General features: G+C 52.3%; 1 protein-coding gene across 2 annotated transcripts; it reads right to left on the bottom strand.

Moving 5' to 3' along the window:
- Nucleotides 1-12242: 12242 nt before the first annotated feature.
- TMEM18 (transmembrane protein 18) lies at nt 12243-17385 on the bottom strand. Of its 2 annotated transcripts, none has more exons than XM_039256002.1 (5): nt 17279-17385; nt 16045-16165; nt 14449-14503; nt 12617-12710; nt 12243-12527 (listed from the first exon to the last, which is right to left on the bottom strand). In XM_039256002.1, exons 1-5 carry the CDS (start codon nt 17333-17335, stop codon nt 12438-12440), a joined length of 417 nt encoding a protein of 138 aa, XP_039111933.1. In that variant the 5' UTR covers nt 17336-17385; the 3' UTR covers nt 12243-12437. The 2 variants fall into 2 exon arrangements, with proteins under 2 accessions (XP_039111933.1, XP_039111932.1); XM_039256001.1 differs by lacking the exon at nt 17279-17385 and adding an exon at nt 16573-16669.
- Between the last annotated feature and the right edge of the window lie 8858 nt (nt 17386-26243).

Below are 26243 nucleotides of genomic sequence, written 5' to 3'. Positions count from 1 at the left end.
GGACCTAATCAGGCGAACCCACGCAGGACAAGAGACAGTCTGTGGGGCCGTGCAGGCCTTGGGGGGCGACCTCCGCGCTGAGGAGACAACCACACGGCAGGGACTACACGGAGGTCCGTCTCTCGGAGGTGAGGGCTCGGTCCTCCACCCACAGACCGGCTCTGCCCCGGGCCCTGGGCCCCCGGCCCCGCTGACGCGAACACGGCCTCTGAGCTAACACACGGTGTGTGCTTTGCGGTCACACTTGCGGCATTTGTTTTGCAGAATCGGAAACTGACGCAGGCTCTGCGGCAAGCCATTCGCTTCGCCTTCCCCAGCAAACGTCCACACGGCTGCGCAGGCTCGCCAGCCAGCTGGCTTGGTCGGCCGCTCGGGCCGTGGCCGTGGGTAACGGCGGCTTCGGGAAGGGCCCCGTCTCCCCGGCAGACGCCCGCCGTGTCTCCCGGCACGTGGGGCTCCACACACCCGTTTTCCAGCTAGGGTCCCGACAGAAAGCGCGGTTGGGTCGAGTGGGTTCGCATCTGCCGAGGCTGCGGGCGCAGCAGCTGGCGCCGGGCCGGGGGCCGGGCGTCTCCGGGACGCCGCATAACGTTTCAGCCCAGCTCGTTGTCCGAGCTTGGGTTATGAATCACGTCACCTCAACTTGGTGAAGAGGAGGGGGCGCCGGGAGAGCCCGAGCACCCGGCCTCAGGGAGGCGGGTTTTCCTGGTTTGCCGTTTACCTGCTGAGCGGGTTGGACCGCCAGTTCTCTGTCCTTCGGGGTCTGTCGCCGAGAAAACCCGGTAGCCAGGTAGTAGGAGGCGACCACGCCCGCCTCACCGGGCTCCGCACGTGCTGTGATGAGCTGCTGCTCCCGACAAAATTTAATTGCCGCCCAATTAAATTTTAGCTACTATCAAGTGTATCACTAAAAAATCTGCTTTTTTTTCTGTGAATTTTTGTACTTATTTTTCTTTTAAGTAGTGAATAAGCTTGAGTAGACTAAGTGATTATCAGGAAAAAAAAAAAAAAGAAACAATCCAGGAATCGCTCGGTGAGGGCAACCACAGAAGCTGACAGGAGAAGACCTGGACCGAGGAAGAGACTGAGGGTCCCAGGGGCCCACAGGTGAGGAGTGGATGGTGGAGGGAAGCTGAATCTGCTGAGTGAAGATGAAGGAGGCTGCAGAGGCAGGGAGGAGCCTGGCCCCAGTGAGGACGGGCCAGGACCGAGGGGAGGGGTGTCTATTCAGGGGTAAAGGCGCTCTTCACCGAACAGGGGAAATGGAACAATGACCGTGTGCGGGTGACCATGGACGTGGGGGCAGTGATGAGAAGGATGCTCCCAGGCACCTGGCACAGAACTGCTTCTCCCCGTCGTGAGGGCTCCCCGCCGTCTCCCCTCCCGTTGGGTGTTCAGTTCAGAGTCTCTGACGTGGCTGCCCTCGCGTTTCCGTCCCTGCCGTGGACCAAGCCATTCGGCGGCAATGCCAGCTCTCAGAGGTTTCCTGTTCCTCTTTCCTTTTCTTTGTTTTAAATCTGGTAGATAACTGGATACAGTAGAAAATGTTCATCAGTGAGCATAAACATCATAAATACTGGATGAATTTAAACTTCATAATCCCTCAGTTATTTTATGATTAGCATTTTACCTTTTATTAACACGTATCTTATAAAAAGAATAAATAACATCATAGCACACTTAAAATCACAGCAATGACTAAGTGTCCACAGACCCACCACGCGGCTGAAGAGAGTGAACGGGCGTGAGCACAGGTGAACCCTCCCCCCGCCCGGTCTCACCCCTTCACCTGCACCCAGAAATGTCCTGAAGCCAAACCTGCTTTTCTGCAGAGCTGCACCAGGACTGTGTGCGTCCCTGGGGTACATAATGTCCATTTCACTTGTGTTTTGACTTTCTGTGAACGGAAGTAAATGCATAAATTTCTGTCACTTTTTTCACTCACGTTTTGTTTTGAGATTTAACACTGTTGAAACTTACAGCTGAATATTAAACACCGTGTTTCACAGAATAGACTTCTTCCACTTATGCCGACGGACATCGGTTTATGTCCGGCTGGGGACAGGCGCAAAGCTGCTGGAGACGTTTGTGCAGAGTCCCTCTCGGGGCGCCCCGTCCGGGGGGGTCCAGGCGTCTCCGGGCACGGCACACGTACACGCGCAGTGGCGGCGGGCCTTGACCTGTCTTCGTGCTCCCGTCGGACCCACGCCAGGCTGCGGGGGGCGGGCCGCGCCTAGTGCTGCTCGTTTGAACGTCTCCACCTTTAAATTCTGATTTGGCCGGGGGCTTCCACGCGCTGCTCATGACGGGGCCACCCCCAGGAGATGCCTCTCCCAGGGCTTTGTCTGCGTTTCTGGCGGGTTTGAGCCACGTACCTGTGGACCACTGGCAGTTCTGGGAACACCTGGCCAGGACCGAGCAGCCAGCCTCCCGCCTGAGCTGCCTCTTCACATTCTCTGAGGTATCTTTTGAAATGAAGAATTCATAGCATTAATGTAATCAATGTTATATAAAGTTTCCCTTTTTTGTTAACAGATTTTTTATCTTGCGTAGAACATTTATTTTCCCCCAAGATCCAAAAGCTATTCTCTGGCATTCTCTCTAAAACGTTCAGTGTTTCAAGTTTCACACCTGAGCCCTTGAGCCGCTAGAGGTAAATTTGAGGTTTCCTGTGAGGTAAGATCTGTTACGGGGCTGGGTTGTGTCCCCCAAACTCTTATGTTGAGTCCTAACCCCTGGTACCTCAGCGTGTGACCGTTTGGAGACAGGGTCCTTGAGGAGGTGACTAAGTCAGGAGGGTGGCCCCACTGCATACCGGTGTCTTGACATGAAGAAGACCTTTGGACGGTGACACAGGGAAGTCTGCCTTTGCATCGCCCCCCTCCCCACCCCCCGCCCCAGGCGGAACTGGGTCACCTTATCCAGGGTCCCCAGCGGCTCCGCAGGCTTTCCTAAATCTACCCGGTTGAACACCATCCCGGCGCGCATAACACTTACTGAATATTTGTTCCTAACTCTGTCCCCTTGCCTTATATCAAAATACATTTAGCACAGTTATAGTACAGCAGGGATGCTAAGAGTGACAGAGCCTTGGGGCTCAGCTGGCTGCGTCAACTCGATTTCAACTCAGGTCACGGTTCTCACAGTTTGTGAGTTTGAGCCCCGAGTCGGGCTCCGTGCTGAGCGTGCGGAATCTGCTTGGGAAACTCTGTTTTCCTCTCTTCCTGCCCCTCCCCCGCTCACTTGCATTCTCTCTCCCTCAAAATAAATAAAAATACACTTAAGTAAAAAAATAGAGCCTTTGTTACATATATATGTGTATTTAGCTTTCTGTTTGTGCCTTCTGCAGCTCGCGGTAGCCTGAACCATCTCGATGGCCCCAAAGGAGAGGTGGCCGTAGGAGGACAATGTGCTTGGTGAGTGAGACAACATAAGGCCAGCAGGAGAAGCTTCCAGAAGTTACAGACCGTCTTTCGAGGACTGGGAACGTGCCAGCCTCCTACGTGATAAAGACCATAAAAGTCTTCTTAAAAACAGAGATGTTTTCAACAAGAGTCTGAAACAAGAAGAAAACAAGCTAAACTTTGCCGTGTTGTAACGGACAAGCAGTATTTTCTTTTGAGCTTGGACTTTGGGTTGCCATTACATTTTAGTTCACACGTGAACTCCAAATTTCTGGCCATCATTACTTCATTGTTTCTCAGTTATTGTGACAAAACAACCAAACCAAACTTTATGTTTTTAAAGTTGAGTCTTGGGGAAAATCTATATAAGATCTTGGTCATTAGTCAACGCACCTGTCACTGCCGAGAAACCCTGAACCTCGGGCGTCTGGAAGACTCAAAGGCTCGGATCAGCTGCCCCGGGGAGCGTGACTGACACACAGCCTTCTGTTTCTCTCATTTGGGGGACCGGGAGATACCGCTTTTGTGTCCTGGGAGCTTTCCTGTCTGTCTCCACTTAGTCACGACTCAGTCGTCCTACAAATCATGCACTCTGTCCTCCACCGTCTCCCCTGACTGTCCTTTCAAATCCACCATATTCGATTCTTAGAGCCTCCTTCTGGTCTGTTTTACATCAGAACATCTTCTAAGGGACCAGAAAACATACTGACACCCGTAGAATGTGAACTGAACTCTGAAATGCAAACTTAGACAATGACCGTGGAAAGAAAAGCGTCCATGTGCTGAATGCATCTAATAGAAACGCATGGGGTCTGGGAGTCAAGCCTGGGACATCCTGAGCCTGCTTGTCCGTGGATGCCCAGCCCTCCCCACCCCTCCCCTCTCTTCCCCTTTCCTCCGCTCCCCTCCTCCCCCTCCCCTCCCCTCTCCTCTCCTTCCCTTCCCTGTTCGTCGACGCCATTCAGCAGCCAACATGGGGCCTCTTCTGAAGTTAGGTCTATGTTTTCAGATTCTCTGTTCCTCGTAACATTTTTGCTCTGGACCTCAAGATTTCATCAGAGGGAAGGGGAGGAGAGCAACTCAATGGTCAAGTTCTTGGATACAATCCGGATAGTACAGTCTGTGGGGTCAACAACAGAGAGGTTGGACTTCATTAACATCAAAAACTTCTCTGTGAAAGATACCATCACGAGAGGAGAAAACAAGCCACGGACTGGGAGAAACCATTTGTCAAAGGCACATCTGACAGCGGCTGTTACCCAAATACACAAGAGTCTTAAATAACCCAGTTTAAAAATGGGTTCAGTGTCCAAGTCTCGGTTTCAGCCGGGTCATGATCTGACAGTTCGTGGGTTCCAGCCCCACATTGGGCTCCACACTGACAGCGGAGCCTGCTTGGGATTCTGTCTCCCCCTTTCTCTGCTCCTCCCCTGCTCACTCTGTCTTTCTCTCTCAACAATAAACTTAAAAAAATTTAAAAAATGGACAAAACATCTGAACACACACCTCTGCAGAGAAGAGACAAAGACGGCAGATAAACACACGGAGAGACGCTCCACCTCACACGTCTTCCGGGAACCACAAGTTAAAACCAGGGTGCGGCACCACCGCAGGCCGAGAAGGGCCACAGGCCGGAGCCCCGACGGCAGCAGGTGCCGGCGAGGACGCGGGGCAGGATGCACAGTGGGGCGGCCGCTTTGGGGGAGCTTGGAGGTTCCTCACAAACTAAACACACTCTCACCAGACGTTCCCGCAATCACACTCCTTGGAATTTACTCAAAGGAGGCGAGAACTTATGTCCCCGTGGAAACCTGCACACGGATGTTTCCAGCAGCTTTATTCGTAATTGCTACACTCGGAAGTAACCACGACGGCGGTCAGTAGTGCTGGGTAAATACACTGTGGGCGCCCAGACGACAGAACCTCATTCTGCACAAAACATACATGAAGGGACACGGAGGAATCTCACACGCGTGTCACTGGCTGGGAGAAGCCAACGTGAAAAGGCCACGCGCTTGATGGTCCCTGCTGCTCGTTAATCTGGAAAAGGTGAAATTGTATAGACAGGAAAATGATCAGTGGTTGCTGGGGGTTGGGGGGTGGAAGTCAGAAGCACAGATGATTTTTAGGGCAGTGGAAAATACTCATTAAATACACCTAGAATAGGGGCGCCTGGGTGGCTCGGTCGGTTTAGCGTCCGACTTCGGCTCAGGTCACGATCTCGCGGTTCGTGGGTTCGAGCCCCGCGGCGGGCTCTGTGCTGACAGCTCAGAGCCTGGAGCTGCTTCGGATTCTGTGTCTCCCTCTCTCTCTGCCCCTCCCCTGCTCTCTCTCTCTCTCAGAAATAAATAAAAAACATCTTAAAAAAATAACTAAATAAATACACCCAGCACGACGACGCAAGCCGCCTACGCTTGTGTGCAGTCCCGCAGGGAACGTGCAGACAGACGCCCGCGGGCTCCGGGCCGCGGACACGGGCCCAGCCGGACCCGTTGTCTGCGCGTCGAACTACGTTTCTGGTTTGTGACGAGGCCCAGACGGGGGTCCGGGGAGCAGGGCGCCCCCGGCCCGGGAGGGGACGAGCCCCCCAGGCGCCCCGGGCCTGCGCCCCGCAGCGGCCTCATCACCCCGACTTCAGTCTCCTGCACTTAAGCCAAAGCTGTAAACAGCGTTGTTCCCTGGATCCCGTTATAATTAAATGTGTGTTACTAATTCAGATGGAGTCCAGGGCCTGGGCAAGCGTGCGCGCGGGTGTGGACGCTTTCTAGTGTGACAGGACGTGATCGGCGATTTGTTTTTCACTGTGTGTGCGTGTGTGTGTGTGTGTGTGTGTGTGTCAGTCTGTCTCTCTGCTTCTGGCAAAGGAAACTTAACCTCACAGCATAATTTGGGAATGGTCAGCTGGGTTCAAACGCAGGCAGGAGATAAAGCACGGCGGTTCCGGGTCCGTTGCCTTGAGATCCGTGCGGGCCGCGTTCTGCACGAGTGACAACCGCCCGCCCCGCACCCCGCGGGGCGCTCGACGTGGCGCCCTGGCGCCCTCTGGCGGCGGTGGTGAGAATGCACGTTTCCTCACCTGACAAGTTGGGCAGAACCGAGGACAGATGCGGGTTCCAGGTTTTGATGCCTTTGTTTCACAGCTTAGGAAACGACGCTTATGACTGGATCGATACCACGTTACCGCCAGGCCAGCAGCTGCTACTGTGCGTGCGCTTCAGGGAGATGTAGAGCCGGCCGTATCTTCCGATGCTTGACGTGGTCCTATTAACTGAGCATGGCACGCACTCACACACATTGTTTTTTCACAAGGGGAAACAAATTCGGAGGAAAAAAAAAAACCCTGTGATTTGGCCAACGCTGCCTCCCTAGCAAGTCCCGAGAGCTGGAAGCGAAACCCAACCCCTCCCACTCCAAGGACACCCCCGCCCCAGGCCTTGTGTCCCGCAGAATCCTGTTCTGTCCTTGACAGTTTCGTAAGCGAGTCTCTGGGAACATGGGAAGCAGCGCTTAAAACCTTTCCGGGCGCCTGGGGGCTCAGTCGGTTGAGCGTCCGACTTCGGCTCAGGTCATGCTCTCGCGGTTCGTGGGTTCGAGCCCCACATCAGGCTCTGTGCTGACAGCTCAGAGCCTGGAGCTGCTTCAGATTCTGTGTCTCCCTCTCTCTCTGACCCTCCCCTGCTCATGCTGTCTCTCTCTCTCTCAGAAATAAGTTTAAAAAAATTTTTTTAATATATTTTTTAAAAAACCTTTTTTCTGGTGCAGGAGATGGGGTCTCCTAAACACGGCAAGACTCAGCGCAGGTGTCTTTACCCAGAGTCCACTGTTAGATGTGCAAACGATTCTCAAAAACATGTTTTTTCATGAGCAGTTTTACAGCCACCATGCGCTAGTGCAGGAATCCCACAGCCACGGCCCAGAGATTGTTCCAGAATCTCAGCTGAGGGTGCAGGTAACTTGGTGTCAGCAGGAGGTCGCCTCACTGGTAGGGTGGGGCGTGGAACCCCCAGGGCCTCTGGAAGGCTCTCCCGGAGGGCGAACGTGGGCGCACCCGGAGCACAAACCCACCCAGTCGGTGCCTTCTCCACCTCTGTGGTCCTCAGGGTGTCCGTCATTCTGCTCAGTGGACACTCCAGGCAGTAAACATCCCAATGCCACTTGTCACAGGCACCCCAGCGGCTGGAGGAATGCGGGGCCCCTTCCTCCCGCAACAGGAGGGGTGACCAGCCACAGAAGCAAGTGAAACGGAGATTGGGGCTGAACACTGTGCTGGAAAAAAAATAAATAAATCCCACAAGCACCCACTAAATATATTTCAAAAATGTGAAGCTATATAATATTATACCCCAAGTATGTTTTCAGAGATTCTTGGATAAACTTTTGTATATCGAAATATAAATTGCCTGAGTCTACTATTTTTTAATTGCCACTTTTACTATTAAATGCATGTAACCTCACAAAATATGGATTTAACGTAAATTGGACTGACTTCTTTGACTGAATCCTTCTGATATGAGTACCTACTTCCAGGCCAGAGGAGTAGCAAGAGTAGAGGCTGGTCCCCGTGACTTCACGGGTCAGACAAGTCGTATAAGCAAATGAAACAAACCCCCCAAACATTTAACATCAGCCAAAATCTATGCAAAATAAATCAATGAGTAAATTTGAAAAGAGACTGTTTTGGGCTAACCACCCTCATGCAGGAGGCGCCGTGCGCTCTTAGCTTGCCCTGGGCCTGACTCTTGGCCCTTCACAGCTATGACAGTAAATACAGAGAACACAAGAATTTCTCACAGTTCTAAACTCTTATAATAAAGGCCTAAATGAAACTGCACACTGGAAAGACATTTGTGCCTTACATGTGTTAGTAATTTTAATATATAAAATTAGAAATAATTTTTAAGAGGCAATACTGCCGTAAAGAGAAATACGGTATATGAATAGATTATTCCCCCAAAGTGCAAAATGTCAATAATCATGTGAAAAATGTTAGCCTCCCTGGTAACCAAGGAAACGCGCGTTAAAACAATGAGATAAAATTTGTGTTTATTCATCAGAAAAGTATTTTTTTAATGTTGCCAGCTGGAGTAGACAGGGTCAAGGAAACACGTGCGAACAATGCTGCTTTATGCTTCCTGAAGACTGGCTTAGCAATATTTATCAGTTGCAATAAAATGTTTATATATTTTGACTTAATTTCACTTGCAGGATTTATCCCACATTAATAACTAACATGCAAAAGTCGGCCTCTGAAGTCACAGTGTTTTGTAGTGCTTTAGTTAGGGAAATAATCAGAAAAGCTCGGCACCTCCAGTAACCGGTTAAGTAAATTGAACTTGTTATCTGGTTACAATGCAGTCATTGAAAACGATGTATATACTGAAATATGATCACGATAAAAGGAACTGAAAAATACTTCTGAGGACACCGATCGGTGGAAATCACAAATGTAATCGTGACCGTTGCAGACAGGGCAATGATGTCACCAGCGAGCCCAGGACGTGAGACCCGCAGCACAGGGAACAACAAGAGGTGGGGACTGGGGACAGACTGGAAGGGGAGGGGAGGGGCGAGGAGGGAAGGGCCTCCCCAGGGGACTGTGACTCCTCTGGGCGCTGCTGGCCCAGAGCCCGCACGTGGGCAGCTCCGAGCCTCCAACCCCGCCAGGGAGGGAGTAGCGCCAACCTGCCCCAAAGTGAGGAAAGCTGTTGGGTCCGAGAACCAGGCGGACACACAGAGGACACGCGGAGGTCACATGGGGGACATGCGGAGGTCACGCGGAGGTCACATGGGGGACATGCGGAGGTCACTCGCAGGTGCTCCTGCCTCCCCCCAGCACCGCGCAGCCCAGCGCCAGTGTGACATGAAAGTTTTCCCTGAAATGTGCGGGGACCACTTGTCCTTACTGTTTTGATGATTAATAAGGTTTGTCACTGCTTCTGGTTTCTTCACTTCCTGTCGATGCAGGAGGCCCTGAAAACGTGTCCTCTACAGTGTGGAAAAAGAAGGGTGTCTGGGACCAGGAAGTACTTTTCCAAAGAACAGAGCAGCTGTTGGGGTGACTCATCATTTCCACTGAAACTCCTTACTCCAAATCCCTGCTCAATGAAGATTCCAAATTAAAAAAATTTTTGAGTGCTTTGACATTCAAATTTTACTTATTTAGAGAGAGCAAGTAGGGGAGGGGCAGGGAGAGAGAGAGAGAGAGAGAATCCTAAGCAGGCTGCATAACCTTGAGATCATGACCTGAGCTGAAGTCAAGAGTCAGACACTTAACCCACTGAGCCCCCAAGGTGTCCCTAAAAGTTTTTTAACTTTAAATTTTTTGTAAAGGGTGAGAACATGTCACCATGTCCTTGCCACTTTGTCACAGTAAATAATGCAGGTTTCTGTGTCACCTTCTTACCTGCTATGTGTGTGTCTGTGCTGATTTTCTGACAAAAGTGCGCATCTGGGTGCGTGAGGTTCAGGGCCAGGTGAGGGGCCACACGGCCACCAGTGGGGCCAGCGTTCTGGATGCTCCTGCTTCGCCCACAGCAAAGTCAAACCATGTATGATTTCAGGGAAAAAACATACTATATGGTATTAAACATATCATATAGTCAATCAAGTCAGTGAGAGAGTCAACGTCCATCAAGACACTGAAGGGGTCACAGATTAGGAATACGCAAAATACAGTTCTATCATGAATCTTTTCCCCCTCTTTGCTAATAAATATGCAGGTAAAACGTGTGCTTCACTTAAACAGAGGGGAGGATGTCGTGTGGACGCATCAGGCAGTTTGGTGGGTAGGACCTTCCTTCCCAGGACAATGGGAACTAAAACATTTGTTAACAACTGCAATTTAAGGCACAGAATATGAACTTACCAGTTAAAAAAGGTTTGTGTGTGTGAGAAAACGAAGTATAACTGCCCCCCTCAAAATTATACACACACACACACACACACACACAAATGTGGCCCTGTGTCATGTTTTCACACTGATATACGCTATTAAAACCAAATTCAGACCAAGTTAATAATATTACACTATGACATCCAGAGGGTCCCATACTTTGACCGCCCAGATAGTTATGGAGAGTGGAGACCTTCCAACAGCCACGTGAGGCTGGGCGCGCAGCCGTGTCCCCTTCCCTCCACGGCCTGGCATATCCCCTCTGCCTCGCGTGGGCTCACGCAGCTACTTCTGGGGGTGAGGCCGTGTCGCGTGAGCCGTCTCTGAGCCTGATGGGGAACATCTGACTCATAGGCTTCGGGTGCAAAGCGTCTGAAATTTGATGGAACTCGGATGCTACTTTGAAGCCACTTTTTATGTTCAATACAAAAGAGAACACATCAAGAAGGAACTGGAAAACATGCCACAATAAAGACTCCACTGGCTCTGTCTAGAAGATTCTATCAACTCCCTTCTAAAACTGTCAGTAATCAGTAAATTGTTTCTCTACTGAGTTCACATTGTTCAGGAAAATATTATCTCAATTTCAAGATTTAATTTAAAAATCTATCAAAGTGGGGGCGCCTGAGTGGCTAAGTCAGTTAGGCATCCAACTTCGGCTCAGCTCATGATCTCACAGTTCATGGGTTCGAGCCCTGCGTCGGGCTCTGTGCGGACAGCTCAGAGCCTGGAGCTGCTTCAGATTCTGTGTCTCCCTCTCTCTGCCCGTCCCCAACTTGCACTGTCTCTCAAAAATAAACATTAAAAATAATTTTTTAATAAAAATAAAAATCTATCAGAGCGTCACCTTTTAAGCTGCTAAATGTAAATGTCAGACAGACCCTTTTTTTTTAATTTAAAGAATATGTTTCACTTAGAGGGAAAAATCTTGTTAAAATTAAGACAACTATTCACAATTTTTTTCAAACCCAAATCAAGCGCCAGCAGCATCTCCTTTACTGCGCACTGCACTTTTACAAACCTGATCCCTACTCACCTGTCGCCCTCCAGCTACGGAGAACGGAGAGGCCCCCCTGGAGGCCTGCGGAGGAGCCGCTGGGAGGGAACGGCACACCTGTCCTCATACAAGTGCTAGCACGTTCCTGAGCACCCACACTTTTTTTTTATTCTTTTATTTTTTAATGTAAATCCAAGTTAGTTAACATACAGCGGAACAATGATTTCAGGAGTAGAATTTAGTGATCACTTACATATAACACCCAGTGCACACTTTTAAAAAGTGAAATTAGGAAGGACTATAATCTTGTCATTTGTTGTAAAAATCTATTAGCTGAAACCGCTGAACAGTCACTGAGTATTTCTACTCCTAATCCTGCCTCCCGAAAACCTCTCCCCGGAGCCCTGACGTGGAGGCCTCTGCAGCTACTCCTGTAACTGCTGCGAGAACACAGAGGAGCCCCAAGCCTCCTCTGCCCCAGGCTGACTGTGCGCCCTTCACAGAAGCCTCGCCTCCTGGACTTGGCCCTGCGCCCACGAGCCTGGGTCTTTTTGGGAGCTGCTCCCCGGGTCTCACTCCAGCCCAGGGCTTCTCAATCCAGGTACCACGTGCCAGGTCACATCATCCCTAGCTCGGGACCGCCCTGGGCCCCAGCCCTCCGGTAACAGCCCAGAATGTCACCAACTTTGCCCCTTTTGCCCCTTCCCTCCGCAGAGAACCAGCGGGGCTGCAGCCCGGGAAGCAGAGCGCGGGGGGGGGGGGGGGCGGGGGGGGCACCAACGTCTGGACAGCGCCGTTTGTCACTTGCTTCAGTGCTTTATAATGACCGCTAACTGCACAGGTGACAAGCCGGCCCACGATGACGCGCTCTGCGGACACTACTGACGTGTACACTTTGACAGGAAGACACCCAGGTCCCGGGTGGACCCAGGCTTCGTGAACACCCAGATGGGACAGGAGACTAGTGTTTATTTTAGAAACCAGTTTTTAGGGTATTCGACAACATGGATGTCACAGTAAATGAACCCTCTGCACAAACTCGAGCGGGTGAGTAAGGAGGGCGCCTATGATGCACACTTTAACCTTGAAATAGCCACACAGAGGAAAACAATGTCTGTAAGAAAACGAACACAGTGTTCCAATGTTACTCTTCTTTTCTCTTCCTTTCTCTTCTCTTCTCCTGTAGCGTTTTCAGGTCAGTCATCACATTCAAAGTCTTTCGGACCCACATAATCTAAAAACAATGATGTTGAGACGTGTTTAGAATTGGAAAACACACATCCACCGACAACACGAGAGCTCACAAGGCTGTAATGCACGTACCACGATGACCATGGCATTGAGCAGCAGTGGTGCTGAGAACACTAGAGAAATGAACATCCCCCGCGAATCGAAATACTGGTATTTTGAAAACGACCTGTTTTAGGAAAAAATTAAAAATTACTTGGCATAACAAAGCAACGTCCTTAGAGATATTCCCTAACATAAGGCTCCTGGAGAACACTTAGTCAACCAAGGCGCCACGGCCTGCCCCACCACGGAACCCCCCCTCGGCCCTTCCCACTCCGCTCTGCCACCCGGAGCGCCCCCAGCAGGGGAACATGCAGTCAGTCCCACGGCCAAGAGGCAGGAGCCCGGGCCTGGGGAGGACAGCGGTGTGAGCAACATCAGCCACCCGCGGATGTTGTGAGGCCAAGCAAACACTTGTGCACTCTGCTTAACGGCGAGTGTGACGTCAGCTGGGACGTGCTGTGCCGTCTGCGGGCCTGGAGGTGTCACGGGCTGCAGACGCTCGGGACCTACTCTGAGCCGGCTCTCCGCTCCTAGTCTCACCAGCAGGCTGAGTCATTCAACCCGCCCCAGGCAGAGGCTGGTGTACCCAGGCGTTCGTCTGTGGCCAGCACAGTGACACGCAGAACGACTATTTATAAAGCGCCTAACAATTCGTTAGCACAATGACAGTTACGGAGGAGCCGGTCGTCAGCCCTGGCGTGGCTGAGAACAGGGGAGGCAGCCGTGCTTACAGCTTACACTCCAGGGAAAGGGTTCGGAAAATAAGACACTCAAAACGCCCATGTGTGATTGATGGTCCGGAGAAAAACGGAGCAGGGAGGGCATGGGTTTGCGGGGGCCGCAGGAAGGCTCCCAACGCTCCAGCAGGGACCCGGAGGAGCCACCAGGGCCCAGTGGCGGCCAGCGTCAGCGCGCAATGAGCGAGGACGTGCGGGGCGGGCGGGAGCGGCATTTCTGTGGGGACGGACGTGCACACCACCTGGGGTGGCACCCCGCACCCCCGGAAGGGCCGGAGGCAAGGTCTTCAACTCCTTTTTGCTGAGAGTCTAGCAGTTTCTCTTTTTTTCTTCTCTTTCACATTGAAGAATGTAAACATTGTAGCGCTTAGAAACATCAAGACCATTTTTGGCTCACAGGCCACACGAAAAGAGTGGGCAGATACGGCCCGTGGATGCTGCTGGAACCCACATCTGAGCACACGGCCGAGGCGCCCGGATGAGCCCCCGGTTCGCACAGCTGTGTCTCGCTCACACGCGTGGGTGTAGGCGCCGAGCTGTAACCCGGCACAGGGCCCGACTCGCACGCAGGATGAAGGCGGAGCTGGGAGCAGAGGGCAGGGGCGGATGGTGACGCTCTGTGGGTCTCACCCCCCCACCCCGTCCCCCGGGGACAGAGGCTGACGCGGCAGCGAGGAGGCTGCAGGTGTTAGGGGTGGAGCTGGGATCCCCGGAGGGCGGCCGGGGCGGGAGGACATCCCGAGGCCTCGAGGCCTCAAGAGGATGCGGCAGGTCTGGGGAGGGGAGGGGAGGGGAGGGCGCAGAGCGCCTCACCCACGCCCTGACCACATGTGGGCCCAACTCTCTCTAAAATGCCACTTTCTTTACCCTGCAACTAGAGCTGCTTCAAACAGCCCCTTGAACTCTCTCATGCTCTCGTGAACTGTATCAACCAACCTTCAAATCCTAAACTATCTGACAGGCCGTTCCTCTGACCTAAACCTGTCAGCGCAGAAGCACTTGGGCCCCTGGGACTTCAGCCACTCGGCTTCCCCGGAGGCTTGCGGTCGGCGTGCAATGCTCCCACTGCACAGACCACGCTAGAGGGCGCCTCCCAGGCGGTGAACGGGACAGGGATTCGCCTACCTCCAGTTCATTGCTGCCACTTCGTTGATGTACTCGGCACAATAAACCAAAATCACTGGAAAGAGAGAAGCCGTGTGTCAGGATCTGGATGACTGACCATGAACCATTTCAGGATTACCCGTGTTTTAACATAAATGTAACAGAATAGCAAAAACCTGCTGAGAAATGGACCATTTTAGATACGGTGTGAGATAAAGACTATAACATTTAAAATCGCAGGACACTTCCATTCGACAGAGAGACCAGGAGAGGTGCGGGCGAGCAGTGCAGAGCTGCTGAGCAGACGCAGAGAGAGCCGGAAGCAGCTCTCCCCTGCAAACCGTGCCCGCGCTCCCACAGGGCCCCGACACGGCGACCCGGTCCCAAAAGTCCCAGCGCAGTGCGACCGGGTGCTTTCCGCCTCGCACCTTCCCTGACGGGCACACGGGAGAGCCGGCTAGAGACCTGCCCCGAGGTTCTGGTGGCCACGGCAAGGGTCACGATGTCCCCAAGCCTATCTGAGTGGGGCCCACGACCCTCCTGGAGCCCGGGACTCAGAAGCACGCAGCTATGCCACCCGGACCTAGTGCCCGCTCCGCACCGCCGGCGTGACGAGGACACACAGCGGAACGTGGCAAACTACAGTCTGATGCTTTCATTTCTCAGGTAAATCAAAATGTGAAAAGCCTTCCTGTCCTTGACCCAAATCACAAAACAGAATGCACCAGGGCTTTACAGTCTCCTGACTCCCTCCTCCGTGGTTGGACCTAACGAGGCACATGAAGAAAAGGCACAGGAAAGGGAGACGGTGGGGGGGGGGGGGAGGCTGAGACACAGAAGGCGTGGAGCGGGGGCACGGCGCCATCTCTATCAGGTGCCACTCCCCAGCTGACAAGGTAACGAATTTCTCGGCTGTGCCACCCAGGGGCTGAGTGACCTGGGGGGGCGGGGGGCCTGTCCTAAAAATGTGCCAAACAACACTGCACTGAATACAATCAATCTTGTGCGGGTTTGAGAGGGAAATGAGTCACAGAATATTAAACACACGTAGAGCATCATCTATTTATTGCCCCCACTTGTGCAAAGTCATCCATCTCTTCAAAGATAAGAAACCCACACATAGTTCTTAAGTTGTCAAGTTTTCCTAACACGTCAGCTCAAGTGATCGGCTGGCACCTTTCTCGGAGGGACCAGCCTCAGGGCCCGCGCAGAACTGTCCTCGCTGCAGCTCCGGCCTGCAGGCCCGGGACACCTCCGCCTCCGTGCTGCTGCCGCAACCTGCACGGGGCCCCTTCCCAGAGCTTCGCTGCTCTGCTGCCTTGTGCGTATCACAGGGGACAGCAACACACCCAGGTCTGGAATTAAGTCACGGAGCTGCTGTTGCCCACTCAGCCCCTGCAGGCCCGGCAGGCACGCGCCTTCCTCAGTGCGCTTGGGTCAGCCCCCCGTGCAGACAGGAAGCAGCGACTCTGCTCACCACCTGGGGTCCAGGGCGCCTTCTGCAATGCCAACTCCCTGCTTCCCTCCCCTAAGGCGCTCTCCCACTGAGATGCCCCACCCGCACCCGGTCACCTCACACAGCGCCCGAGTCACAGAGCGCCTGCGTACCCTACTCACCTAAGCACAGGAAGTGCCCGACCTGGAGTTTATACCTCTGGGCCGAGAGACACGTGAGCAGCAGGCACAGCACGTGGAAGACAGCCAGCCCCATGAGCCACGGCTCCGTCCAGTCCGTCTGCTGCAAGACACACCGCCAGAAACTCATCACCGCCACCCCACCTCGCGTGGGGGCCAACACGTCCCCGGCTCAGGGAGGCCCGCGGTCCCCCACGCCCAGCACTCCTGGGGCTGCTGAGCGCGCAGTCCTCCCAGAAGCAGGTGCTGGCGAAGGAAAGGGGAGCAAGGACACAGGGAGCCTCCGCACTGCGGCCACGGCGCAGGCGTCAGAGAGAAAGATCACTGGTTCAACGTCCGAGCGCACAGAACCGAAGGCACCCCGGACCTGCCCTTTCGTTGACTGAACAAAATCCCCTTTATAAGGCTTCTAAGGATCACCGTCCCAGGACGCGCAGGAACAGTTCCTGAGCCCGGCGCGCGAGGCCTTGGGGAACCTGGGCCATCCCAGTTTGCTCCATGTTCTCCAACCTTTCTGCCAGGCCCCCGAATAGCACTGGCAGGTCGGGTCTCCTCAACTTTAGGGTGGGCACGTCCGCACCCCCGACGCTCAGATGGACCCCTCATCTCGGCTCTCGCCTGCAGGCTCACGGCCTGCCCTGCCCCACCCCCTCCAGCAGACTGGCCGGAACCGCTGCGGGACGCTGCAGAGCCCTCGGGACTCCCCAGGGTCCCCGGCCGCTTGCGCATGCCCTGCAGGGTCGACTGGCCACAAGCTACCTGTCCCCATCAACGTGCGGGGGGCCCAACGGGAAGGGCGGGAGGGAGGGCGCCCAGGGCAGGGCAAGGGCAGCACCTGGAGGTCACACTGCGCTGGCGGAGCGCACCCCCCCCACCAACTCCACCCCGTCCCCGTCGGTTCTCACGGCCCTGGGCCGCTCCGAAACGTCCCGCCCACCGCCAGGCCCCGCCCCGGAGCGACCCGCCCACCGCCAGGCCCCGCCCCGGAGCGACCCGCCCACCGCCAGGCCCCGCCCCGGAGCGACCCGCCCACCGCCAGGCCCCGCCCTGGAGCGACCCGCCCACCGCCAGGCCCCGCCCCGGAGCGACCCGCCCACCGCCAGGCCCCGCCCCGCGCCCCATCCGGTGTCGTCCGAGTCCGTGGCGGATGCGGACGAAGCCGGACTGGCCCCAGCCGCCATCGCCCGAGCTGGCGGTCAAGAAGGCGACAAGTTACCGTGATCACGGCAGGAATGCTGGTGGGGAAAGAGCTGACCGAGAAGGCAGACGGCATCGTCCCCGGAAAGGCCCACCCTCACCACCGCCGTCTTCTGTCCCGCCCCAGTTTCCACAGGGAACGCCTCCGGCGCCGCCTCTCGCGGTATTTCCATTTGCCGCGAAATGCTCTGACCCGGTTGTCTCGCGATATTAACGTGCCCGGTACCAGGTCTACATCTCGCGGTATTCTACGACTTTAAAATAAATCTAACTGCGAACCTGTAACTAGACTTCGAGAATGCTTCCCCGTCAGGGCCAAGAGGCGAGGGGGGACCAGAGCGTCTTTAGTTTTACCTTTAACTCGGTGGCGCTCTCGAGAACTAGGGGGGAGTGGGCGTCCCTACCGGCTTCCGACGCCGACCCCGAGGGGAAGGTGTCCGCGTTCCCAGGGGACCGAGGGGAACAGTCACTGCTTCCGGGGAACCGAGGGGACAGTGTCCGCGCCTCTGGGGGACCGAGGGGGGCAGTGTCCGCGCTCCCGGGGGACCGAGGGGAACAGTCACTGCTTCCGGGGAACCGAGGGGACAGTGTCCGCGCCTCTGGGGGACCGAGGGGGGCAGTGTCTGCCCTCCAGGGAGACGGAGGGGGGCAGTGTCCGCGCCTCTGGGGGACCGAGGGGGGCAGTGTCTGCCCTCCAGGGAGACGGAGGGGGGCAGTGTCCGCGCTCCCGGAGGACCGAGGGGGACAGTGTCCGGGGGACTGAAGCAGGCAGTGCCCGCGTTCCAGGGAAACAGAGGGTAGCAGTGTCTGCTCTCCAAGGAGACCGAGGGGGACAGTGTCCGGGGAACCAAGAGGGGCAGTGCCCGCGCTCCCGGGGGACAGAGGGGGACGGTGTCTGCTCTCCCAGGGGACCGAGGGACGATGTCTCTTCTCCAGGGGGACGGAGGGGGGCCGTGCCCACGCTCCCAGGACCACACGAGGTTTGGGAGGGACCCACATTTTCTGGCAAATAACCTTGTGGGTGCACACAGGTCACCTGAGCCAATACCTACGTGGGGTCTGAGTATGCCTGGCGGGGGGGGGGGAGTGGCGAGCGCTCCGCCTTTCTAACAAGCGGGGTGATGGGGGTCCTTCCTGTGGGCGACCGCGGTTGCCAAGAGGCCCTGGGGACGCCCTGCCTACCCTCAACTTAGAGGTGCGTTGAGGTCGCTGCTCGCTCACCAGGGGTGTCCGGAACCCTGCTCCTCAGGGATGGGCTCAGGACCCGCGGCTGAAGAGATGAGCGCCGGGCACGCCGTACCGGGAGCGGGTGAGAAAGGAGATGGCACGGCCACCTGCACACTCACCTGGGAGGCGATGGTGTTCCCGCAGGGCCAGGACGGCCACGTGCGAAGCCAGTGCCCACCACCTGCGTGGAGCGGAGCGAGGACGCGCGGTGCGCAGGGCACCCGCCTCTGGGCGGCAGGAGCAAAGCGGTGCAAAGGCCGGGGAAGCGGCTTTCCGGCAGGGGGCGTGCCTGAGCTGCTGACTCAAACCGACACTGGACCCAGAGGTGTGAGCCGGCCTGCGGGGGCTGCCTGAGGGTCCAAAACGGCGTCCGTGCCCCGGCGGGTCCCGGGGTCCTGGCCACAAGGTGTCCGCGAGATCCCGCGCTCTCCTCCCAAGCTTTTCACTCCACCCGGAGACCTGGAAAAACCGCTTGCTGGGCCGGCCAAGCCCCTCCCTGCTCTGAACACTCTGTGCTTCTGCTTCTTGGTGTCCTGCCTGCTCCCCCTCCAGTGCCACTGCGCCCCTTTTTCAGACACTTTGTAACCTTTGCCCAGAGTCAGGGGCACACAGCTTTCCCTGCAGGGAGTCCAGATCCCAGGCGCATCGTGATCCTGGAGGTGGGATCCGTAACAGTGTGTTCAACGCACAGCTGCCGATCCGGTTCTGGGACTAAAGCTCCCCAGGAGTGACCCTTTGTGCCCCCCTCCACGCCCCCGGAGTGCTCCCCCTCCCCCACCGCCCCGGAGTTGCCGGGGTCGCGCTGGACCAGTCTGAGGGGGACCCAGTCGAATCGCATTGTAAGCAGGTGGCAGCACGCCGCCTTACCTCCGGTCCCGCTGGCAGAGCCTTAGTATCTTTTAACAGGTTTTCAACAAAATCAGTTTTCAAGTACTCACAGTTGTTGAATTGGGAGGTTTCACTCTACACTACTTATTTTTAGGTGGAGAAATCGGGTTTTTTTTTCCCGAACATCAAGGGATAGCCAAATTGGTTATTTTTTACTCTTCTTTCATAAAATGCAGTTGTAAAATTGGAGTCATTTAAAAACAGGCTTCAGAGGAGGTCCCAATAGTTCATTTTTGCTCTTGACTCCCTTGCTTTTGGAGATGTGTCCAGTAAGAAATCGCTGCAGTTGAGGTCAAGGAGGTTGTTTCCTGCTTTCTCCTCTAGGGTTTTGATCGGTTCCTGTCTCACATTCAGGTCCTTTATCCATTTTGAGTTTACTTTTGTGTATGGTGTGAGAAAATGACCTAGTTTCATTCTTCTGCATGGTGCTGTCCAGTTCTCCCAGCACCATCTGTTACAGAGGCTGTCTTTTTTCCACAGAAAACTCTTTCCCGCTTTGTCAAAGATTAGTTGGCCATACATTTGCGGGTCCAATTCTGAGTTCTCTGTTCTATTCCATTGGTCTATGTGTCTGTTTTTACGCCAATACCATACTGTCCTGATGATGACAGCTTTGGAGTAGAGGCTAAAGTCTGGGATTGTGATGCCTCCCATTTTGGTTTTCTTCTTCAACATTAATTTGGCTATCCGGGGTCTTCTGTGGTTCCTTACAAATTTCAGGATAGCTTGTTCTAGCTTTGAGAAGAGTGCTGGTGCAATTTTGATTGGGATTGCATTGAATGTGTAGATTGCTTTGGGTAGTAATGACATTTTAATAATATTTATTCTTCTTATCCATGAGCATAGAATGTTTTTCCATTTCTTTGTGTCTTCTTCAATTTCCTTCATAAGTTTTCTATCGTTTTCACCATACAGATCTCCTATATCTTTGGTTAGGTTTATTCCTAGGTATTTTATGTTTTTTTGTGTGTGTGTGCAGTTGTGAAGGGGATTAGTTTCTTGATTTCTCTTTCTATCGCTTCATTATCGGTGTCTAAAAATGCAACCGATTTCTGTACGTTGATTTTGTACCCTGCAACTTTGCTGAATTCATGGATCAGTTCTAGTAGGCTTCTGGTGGAGTCTGTCGGGTTTTCGATGTAGAGTATCATGTCATCTGCGAAAAGTGAAAGTTTAACTTCTTTGCCAATTCTGATGCCTTTGATTTCCTTTTTTGTCTGATGGCTGATGCTAGGACTTCCAGCACTATGTTAAACATCAGTGGTGAGAGTGGACATCCCTGTCTTGTTCCTGATCTCAGGGGGAAAGCTCTCAGTTTTTCCCCTTTGAGGATGATGTTAGCTGAAGGCTTCTCATAGATGGCTTTGATGATGTTTACGTAGGTTCCTTCTATCCCAACTTTCTCAAGGGTCGTTATTAAGAAGGGATGCTGTATTTTGTCAAATGCTTTTTCTGCATCTATTGACAGGATCACATGGTTTTTATCTTTTCTTTTATTGATATGTTGTATCACATTGATTGATTTGTGAATGTTTAACCAGCCCTGTAACCCAGGAATGAATCCCACTTGATCATGGTGGATAATTCTTTTTATGTCCTGTTGAATTCGATTTGCAAGGATCTTATTGAGGATTTTTGCATCTGTATTCATCAAGGATATTGGCCTGTACTCTTTTTTTGCTGGGTCTCTGTCGGGCTTGGTAATCAAAGTGAGACTGGCTTCGTAGAATGAGTATGGAAGTTTCCCTTCGATTTCTATTTTTTGGAATAGCTTGAAAAGAATGAGTATTAACTCTGATTTAAATGTCTGGTAGAATTCCCCAGGGAAGCCATCAGGTCCAGGGCTCTTATTTGTTGGGAGTTTTTTGATAATTGATTTTATTTCTTCACTTTTTATGGGTCTGTTCAGATTTTCTATCTCTTCCTGTGTGAATTTTGGTAGTGAGTGTGTAGGAATTTGTCCATTTCTTCTAAGTTGCCCAGTTGGTTGGTATATAATTTTTCATAGTATTCCCTGATAATTGCTTGTATTTCTGAGAGGTTGGTTGTAGTAAGTCCATTTTCATTCATGATTTTGTTTATTGGGTGATCTTATTGCTCTTCTTCTAGTTCCTTTAGGTGAGCTCTTAGATTTTGTACTTGCACTTTTAAAACTAACAGGCAACTGATGGAATGGGAAAAGATAGTTGCAAATGACATATCAGATAAAAGGCTAGTATCCAAAATCTATAAGGAACTCACCAACTCCACACCTGAAAAACAAATAATACAGTGAAGAAATGGGCAGAAGACATGAACAGACACTTCTTCACAGGGGACATCCAGATGGCCAAGAGACACATGAAACAATGCTCAACATCCCTTCTCATCAGGGCAATACAAATCAAAACCAAACTGAGATACCATCTCACGCCAATCAGAGTGGCTAAAATGAACAAATCAGAGGATTCTAGATGCTGGCAAGAATGTGGAGAAATGGGCACCCTCCTACACTGTTGGTGGGAATGCAAACTGGTGCAGCCCCTCTGGAAAACAGTGTGGAGGTTCCTCAAAAAATTAACAATAGAACTCCCCTATGACCCAGCAATAGCACTGCTAGGAATGTACCCAAGGGACACAGGAGTGCTGATGCATAGGGGCACATGTACCCCAATGTTCATAGCAACACTCTCAACAACCAAAACTCAGCCAAAACATGGAAAGAGTCTAAGTGTCCATCAGGTGATAAATGGGTCAAGAAGATGTGGTTTATCTATACAATGGAATACTACGTGGCAATGAGAAAGAGTGAAATCTTGCCATTTGTAGCAACATGGATGGAACTTGAGGGTGTTATGCTGAGTGAAATAAGTCAGGCAGAGAAAGACAGATACCATATGTTTGCTGTATAGGTGGATTAAGAGGAACTTAACAGAGGACCATGGGGGAGAAGAAGGGGAAAAATAGTGGGGGAGAGGGAGGGAAGCAAACCATGAGAGACCCTTGAATGCTGAGAACAAAGTGAGGGCTGATGGGGGTGGGGGAGGGGAAGGGGGTGATGGGCACAGAGGAGGGCACTTGTGGGGATGAGCACTGGGTGTTACGTGGAAACCAACTTGACAATAAACTAAGGGAAATTAATCAATCAATCAATTAATTAATTAATATAAAAACAAACTTCTGAAAACTCCATAATTATGGACAATGAAAGCTTTATAGATTAAACCCAACAAATTTAGTATCTCATCTCCACTTTATATTTTCAATATTCCACTGAGGCACCCATACCTCCGTGCTCAGGAAGAGGTGACCACAGGGACCATGCCCACACACCGCATTGTGCCGCTTGGGTTGATGAATTTCTGTCCCTCTCACTGACTGAGCTGCTCCAAGGCGTGATCCTGTCTTACCTGTCTGATTAATTTACACCCTCAGCACATCTGATACATAGCAGGCTGTCCGTGAAATTGGAAATTGTCTGTGATGTGAGCGCCAAACGGATCTGTAGCGACAGCTCATTTAGTCATTTAGTTGTTGGAGATGAAGATCTTCTGGAATCTGTTTGTATGCCGACCCTCCCGGCTATGCATGCAAGTGCACTCACCGCGGGACTTCATCTGGTCCACAGACAAGGAGGGAGGAGCTGAGGAAACAAATTTAGGCACTATCTTCTTTTGGGAAAATTGAATCAATAATGACACCATAGGGGCGCCTGGGTGGCTTAGTCGGCTGAGCGTCCGACTTCAGGTCATGATCTCATGGTTTGTAGGTTCGAGCCCTTTGTTGGGCTCTGTGCTGACAGCTCAGAACCTGGAGCTGCTTCAGATTCTGTGTCTCCCTCTCTCTCTGCTCATCCCCCACTCATGCTGTGTTTCTCTCTGTGTCAATAATAATAAGCATTAAAATTTTCTTAAATAATGACACGATATTAGTTGAAGACATCCCGTCCACCCCCACTTTCTTCCTGAGGCAGCAGGTGCGAACACAGCAGCTTCCTTGCACAGGGTCTGGAAGGGATTATGTACCTCCTGCCCCACGAGGTTTCTATAGAATTTCTTAAACTTTTATCTTGACTAGTAGGAAACACACCAGTGGAATATTATACTGGAAGATTCCCCCCTCTACTTTTGATTATATGTTGTTGATGCAAAATAAACAAAATCACTGAAGCATGGTTAAAAATTCAGCCACACTAACATGGTATTTGGGTATTCGATGTGCTTTCAAACGGGTTGTCTGTAAGGTGCTGCTGATGTCCTGGGATAAGGCCCAGGGTGCCACAGACATTGGTCTAAACCACATTCGTGGCTTTTCTTAGAGGTCCCTGATGCGTGTGCCTGATGCCTCTTGATTTCAAACTCTGCCACACTCCATCAGTGGCTGACCTTGGGTTCACTGAAACCACGGAGGCATTTCTCACAGCAGTTTCTGGCGCATAGTGGACACTCAGGGGATGCTTCTCCAGTGGGTTCACAGCCCGGACGTTGGCTACTGTGGCAGGCCCTAGACCAGATGCCAGACAACCACCGGGCCGAAAGGCGGTCCACGCCATGGGAGACACGTCACTGTGGTGGTGCCTGCAGGAAGCATCACCAGGGGGGGCACGTGCAGGGCTGCCCTTTGAAGGCTGAGAAGGGCCCTCCTGGCAAGCCAGGGCGGGAGGAGAAACACATTGCCGGCAGACGAAACCGTGCGTCCAGACACAGCTAAGGATGGAATTTGTTAACGAATGTGAACGAACTGTAAGTTCTTGCTCTGGGATGAAATGAAAGGTATCTCTTGGAGCATATTAGGAAATTTGAACATTAATCAGGTGGTGTAAGGGTATGTGTTCTGTGGAGACGGGCCGACTCCTACGGGCCAGTGTTTCTCAGTCACGGTCCACTGGCCTCCATGTGTGAGGATATACGCTCAAACTCCTTCTTGGTAAGGCTATAAATACCAGGTCTGTATTTAGATGACGCTGTTTAAATTCACTGTGTCCGTTTAAATGGCTGTGTCTCCTCTCTCTTCATCCACTCTGCATTCCCTGCACGTCCACTTTATACCCCAGTTTACTTCTAGAATCCCTAAGATGCCCCCACCCTCATTCTTGGTAATGATGAGCATGTCCCTTACACAGCAAAGGGGAGTATAGGTAGCAGATGGATTAAAGTCACTGCACAGCTGACCTTGATGTAGGGAGTGAGACACCCGGCCATGGCTAGCGTGTAGGAAGAGCCCGGGATGCAGGTGGCTCTGAAGGCTGGAAAGGCAACAGAAACATCTCTCCGGGGCCTCTGAGATGGACCAGCCCTGCAACACTTCGGTTTCAACCCAGTGAGACCCATTTCAGAGTTTTGACTCCCAGAAATGGAAGATACATTTGTTAAGTCACTAAGGTTGGGGCAATTTGTTCAAGCAACAACAGAAAATACATAAGGCAGGAAATGCAACAGCTGGCTACGTATGATGACAGTTTCACCGTTTTGTGTGACGGTCGGTACCACTCATGTTTTCATAGCCCTGAGTGCGCGCATGGTCTCCCCCAGATGAATGTCATAGACGCTTGATGCACTACGTTCCCACCTTCCGGCTCTTACTCCATGAGTTCCTACACACAGTGTGCACACCTTTCCTGTCCTTCTTACTCGCATCCTCTCCACCCTTTAAATGCAACCTCCGTGAATCTATTAGCTGGGAGTTTCTTGATTGTAGGTTATGGAAATGTTCTCCTTCTCTCCTTCTGGCAGAGGGCAACGTTCTCTGGACTCCGAGCAGGAAGCGTGGCCCCGAGCCTTTTCCACAAACAGTCCTGTCTATATTTGTGTTCCACGTTGCTTGAAATCTTTATGAAAACATTGCCAAAACATAGAATAACTTTTTTAATTAGGATGACAAGAGCATCTTTTGATTTTTACATCTATCACCTAGTTGTTTCTCCAGCTTTTAAGAATGATGAACTAGAGGCACCTGGGTGGCTCAGTCGGTTAGGCATCTGACTCTTGGTTTCGGTTAGATCATGATCTCAGGGTTCATGAGATTGAGCCCCGTGTCAGGCCCTGCGCTGACAGCTCGGAGCCTGCTTGGGATTGTCTCTCTCCCTCTTCCTGCCCCTTCCCCACTCACACTCTCACTCTCACTCTAAAAAATAAAAAAGTAAAAGACTGGGGACGCATCAGAACTTGGTGAGAAGGGAGGTGAGCTGGGCCAGCGAGTGGAGAGCAGAGGCTTGCAACCTGGCCGGGGCTGGGGGGGGGGGGGGGGGGGGGGGGGGGGGGGGGGGGGGGGGGCACTGAGGACAGAGGGTGCTTTTTGTGGGATCAAGGTATGAATGACCCAGCCCAGCGTTCATACCACTGCCTGAGTTCTTTATCCTCAGTGAGACTGTGGGCTTGTGGGCTGGGTGTACATTCGGTGTGATTCTTCTCCCCCAGGGCCCACGCCTGCTGCTCGGCCTGCTGGCAGTGATATCTGGACACTTGCGGTGCCTCAACTTGCATTTCCCAGATAACCAATAAAATTGAATTCTTGTTCATGTGCTTGTTGGCAATTTATATATCTTCTTTGGTAAAGTTTCTGTTTAAATATTTTCACCATTTTTTACTGGGTTTTTTTTTTCTTTTTATTATTAGGTATAAATTTTTTAAAAAAATGCTTGGACACTAATCACTTTTTAGGTGTAGGTTTTGTGAATGTTTTCTCCTGATCACGATCTTATCTATTAATCTGCTTATGGAGTCTTCAATGAGCAAATATTTTCAATTTTGAGAAAGTTAATTTATCATTTTTTAACACGTGTATTGTTTTCTGTGGCCTAAGAAATATTTGCCTACCTCATATCACGAAGATCCCGTGTTTTCACATAAAACTTTAAATGTCGATGATCCATCTCAAAGTAACTTTTGTGA

The sequence above is a fragment of the Hyaena hyaena genome, unplaced genomic scaffold (assembly GCF_003009895.1).
Source record: "Hyaena hyaena isolate Hyena2069 unplaced genomic scaffold, ASM300989v1 scaffold_552, whole genome shotgun sequence".
In the NCBI taxonomy this organism is placed as follows: domain Eukaryota; kingdom Metazoa; phylum Chordata; class Mammalia; order Carnivora; family Hyaenidae; genus Hyaena; species Hyaena hyaena.
The sequence above is the reverse complement of the archived record's forward strand: the minus strand, read 5'-3'. Positions and strand labels throughout refer to the sequence as shown.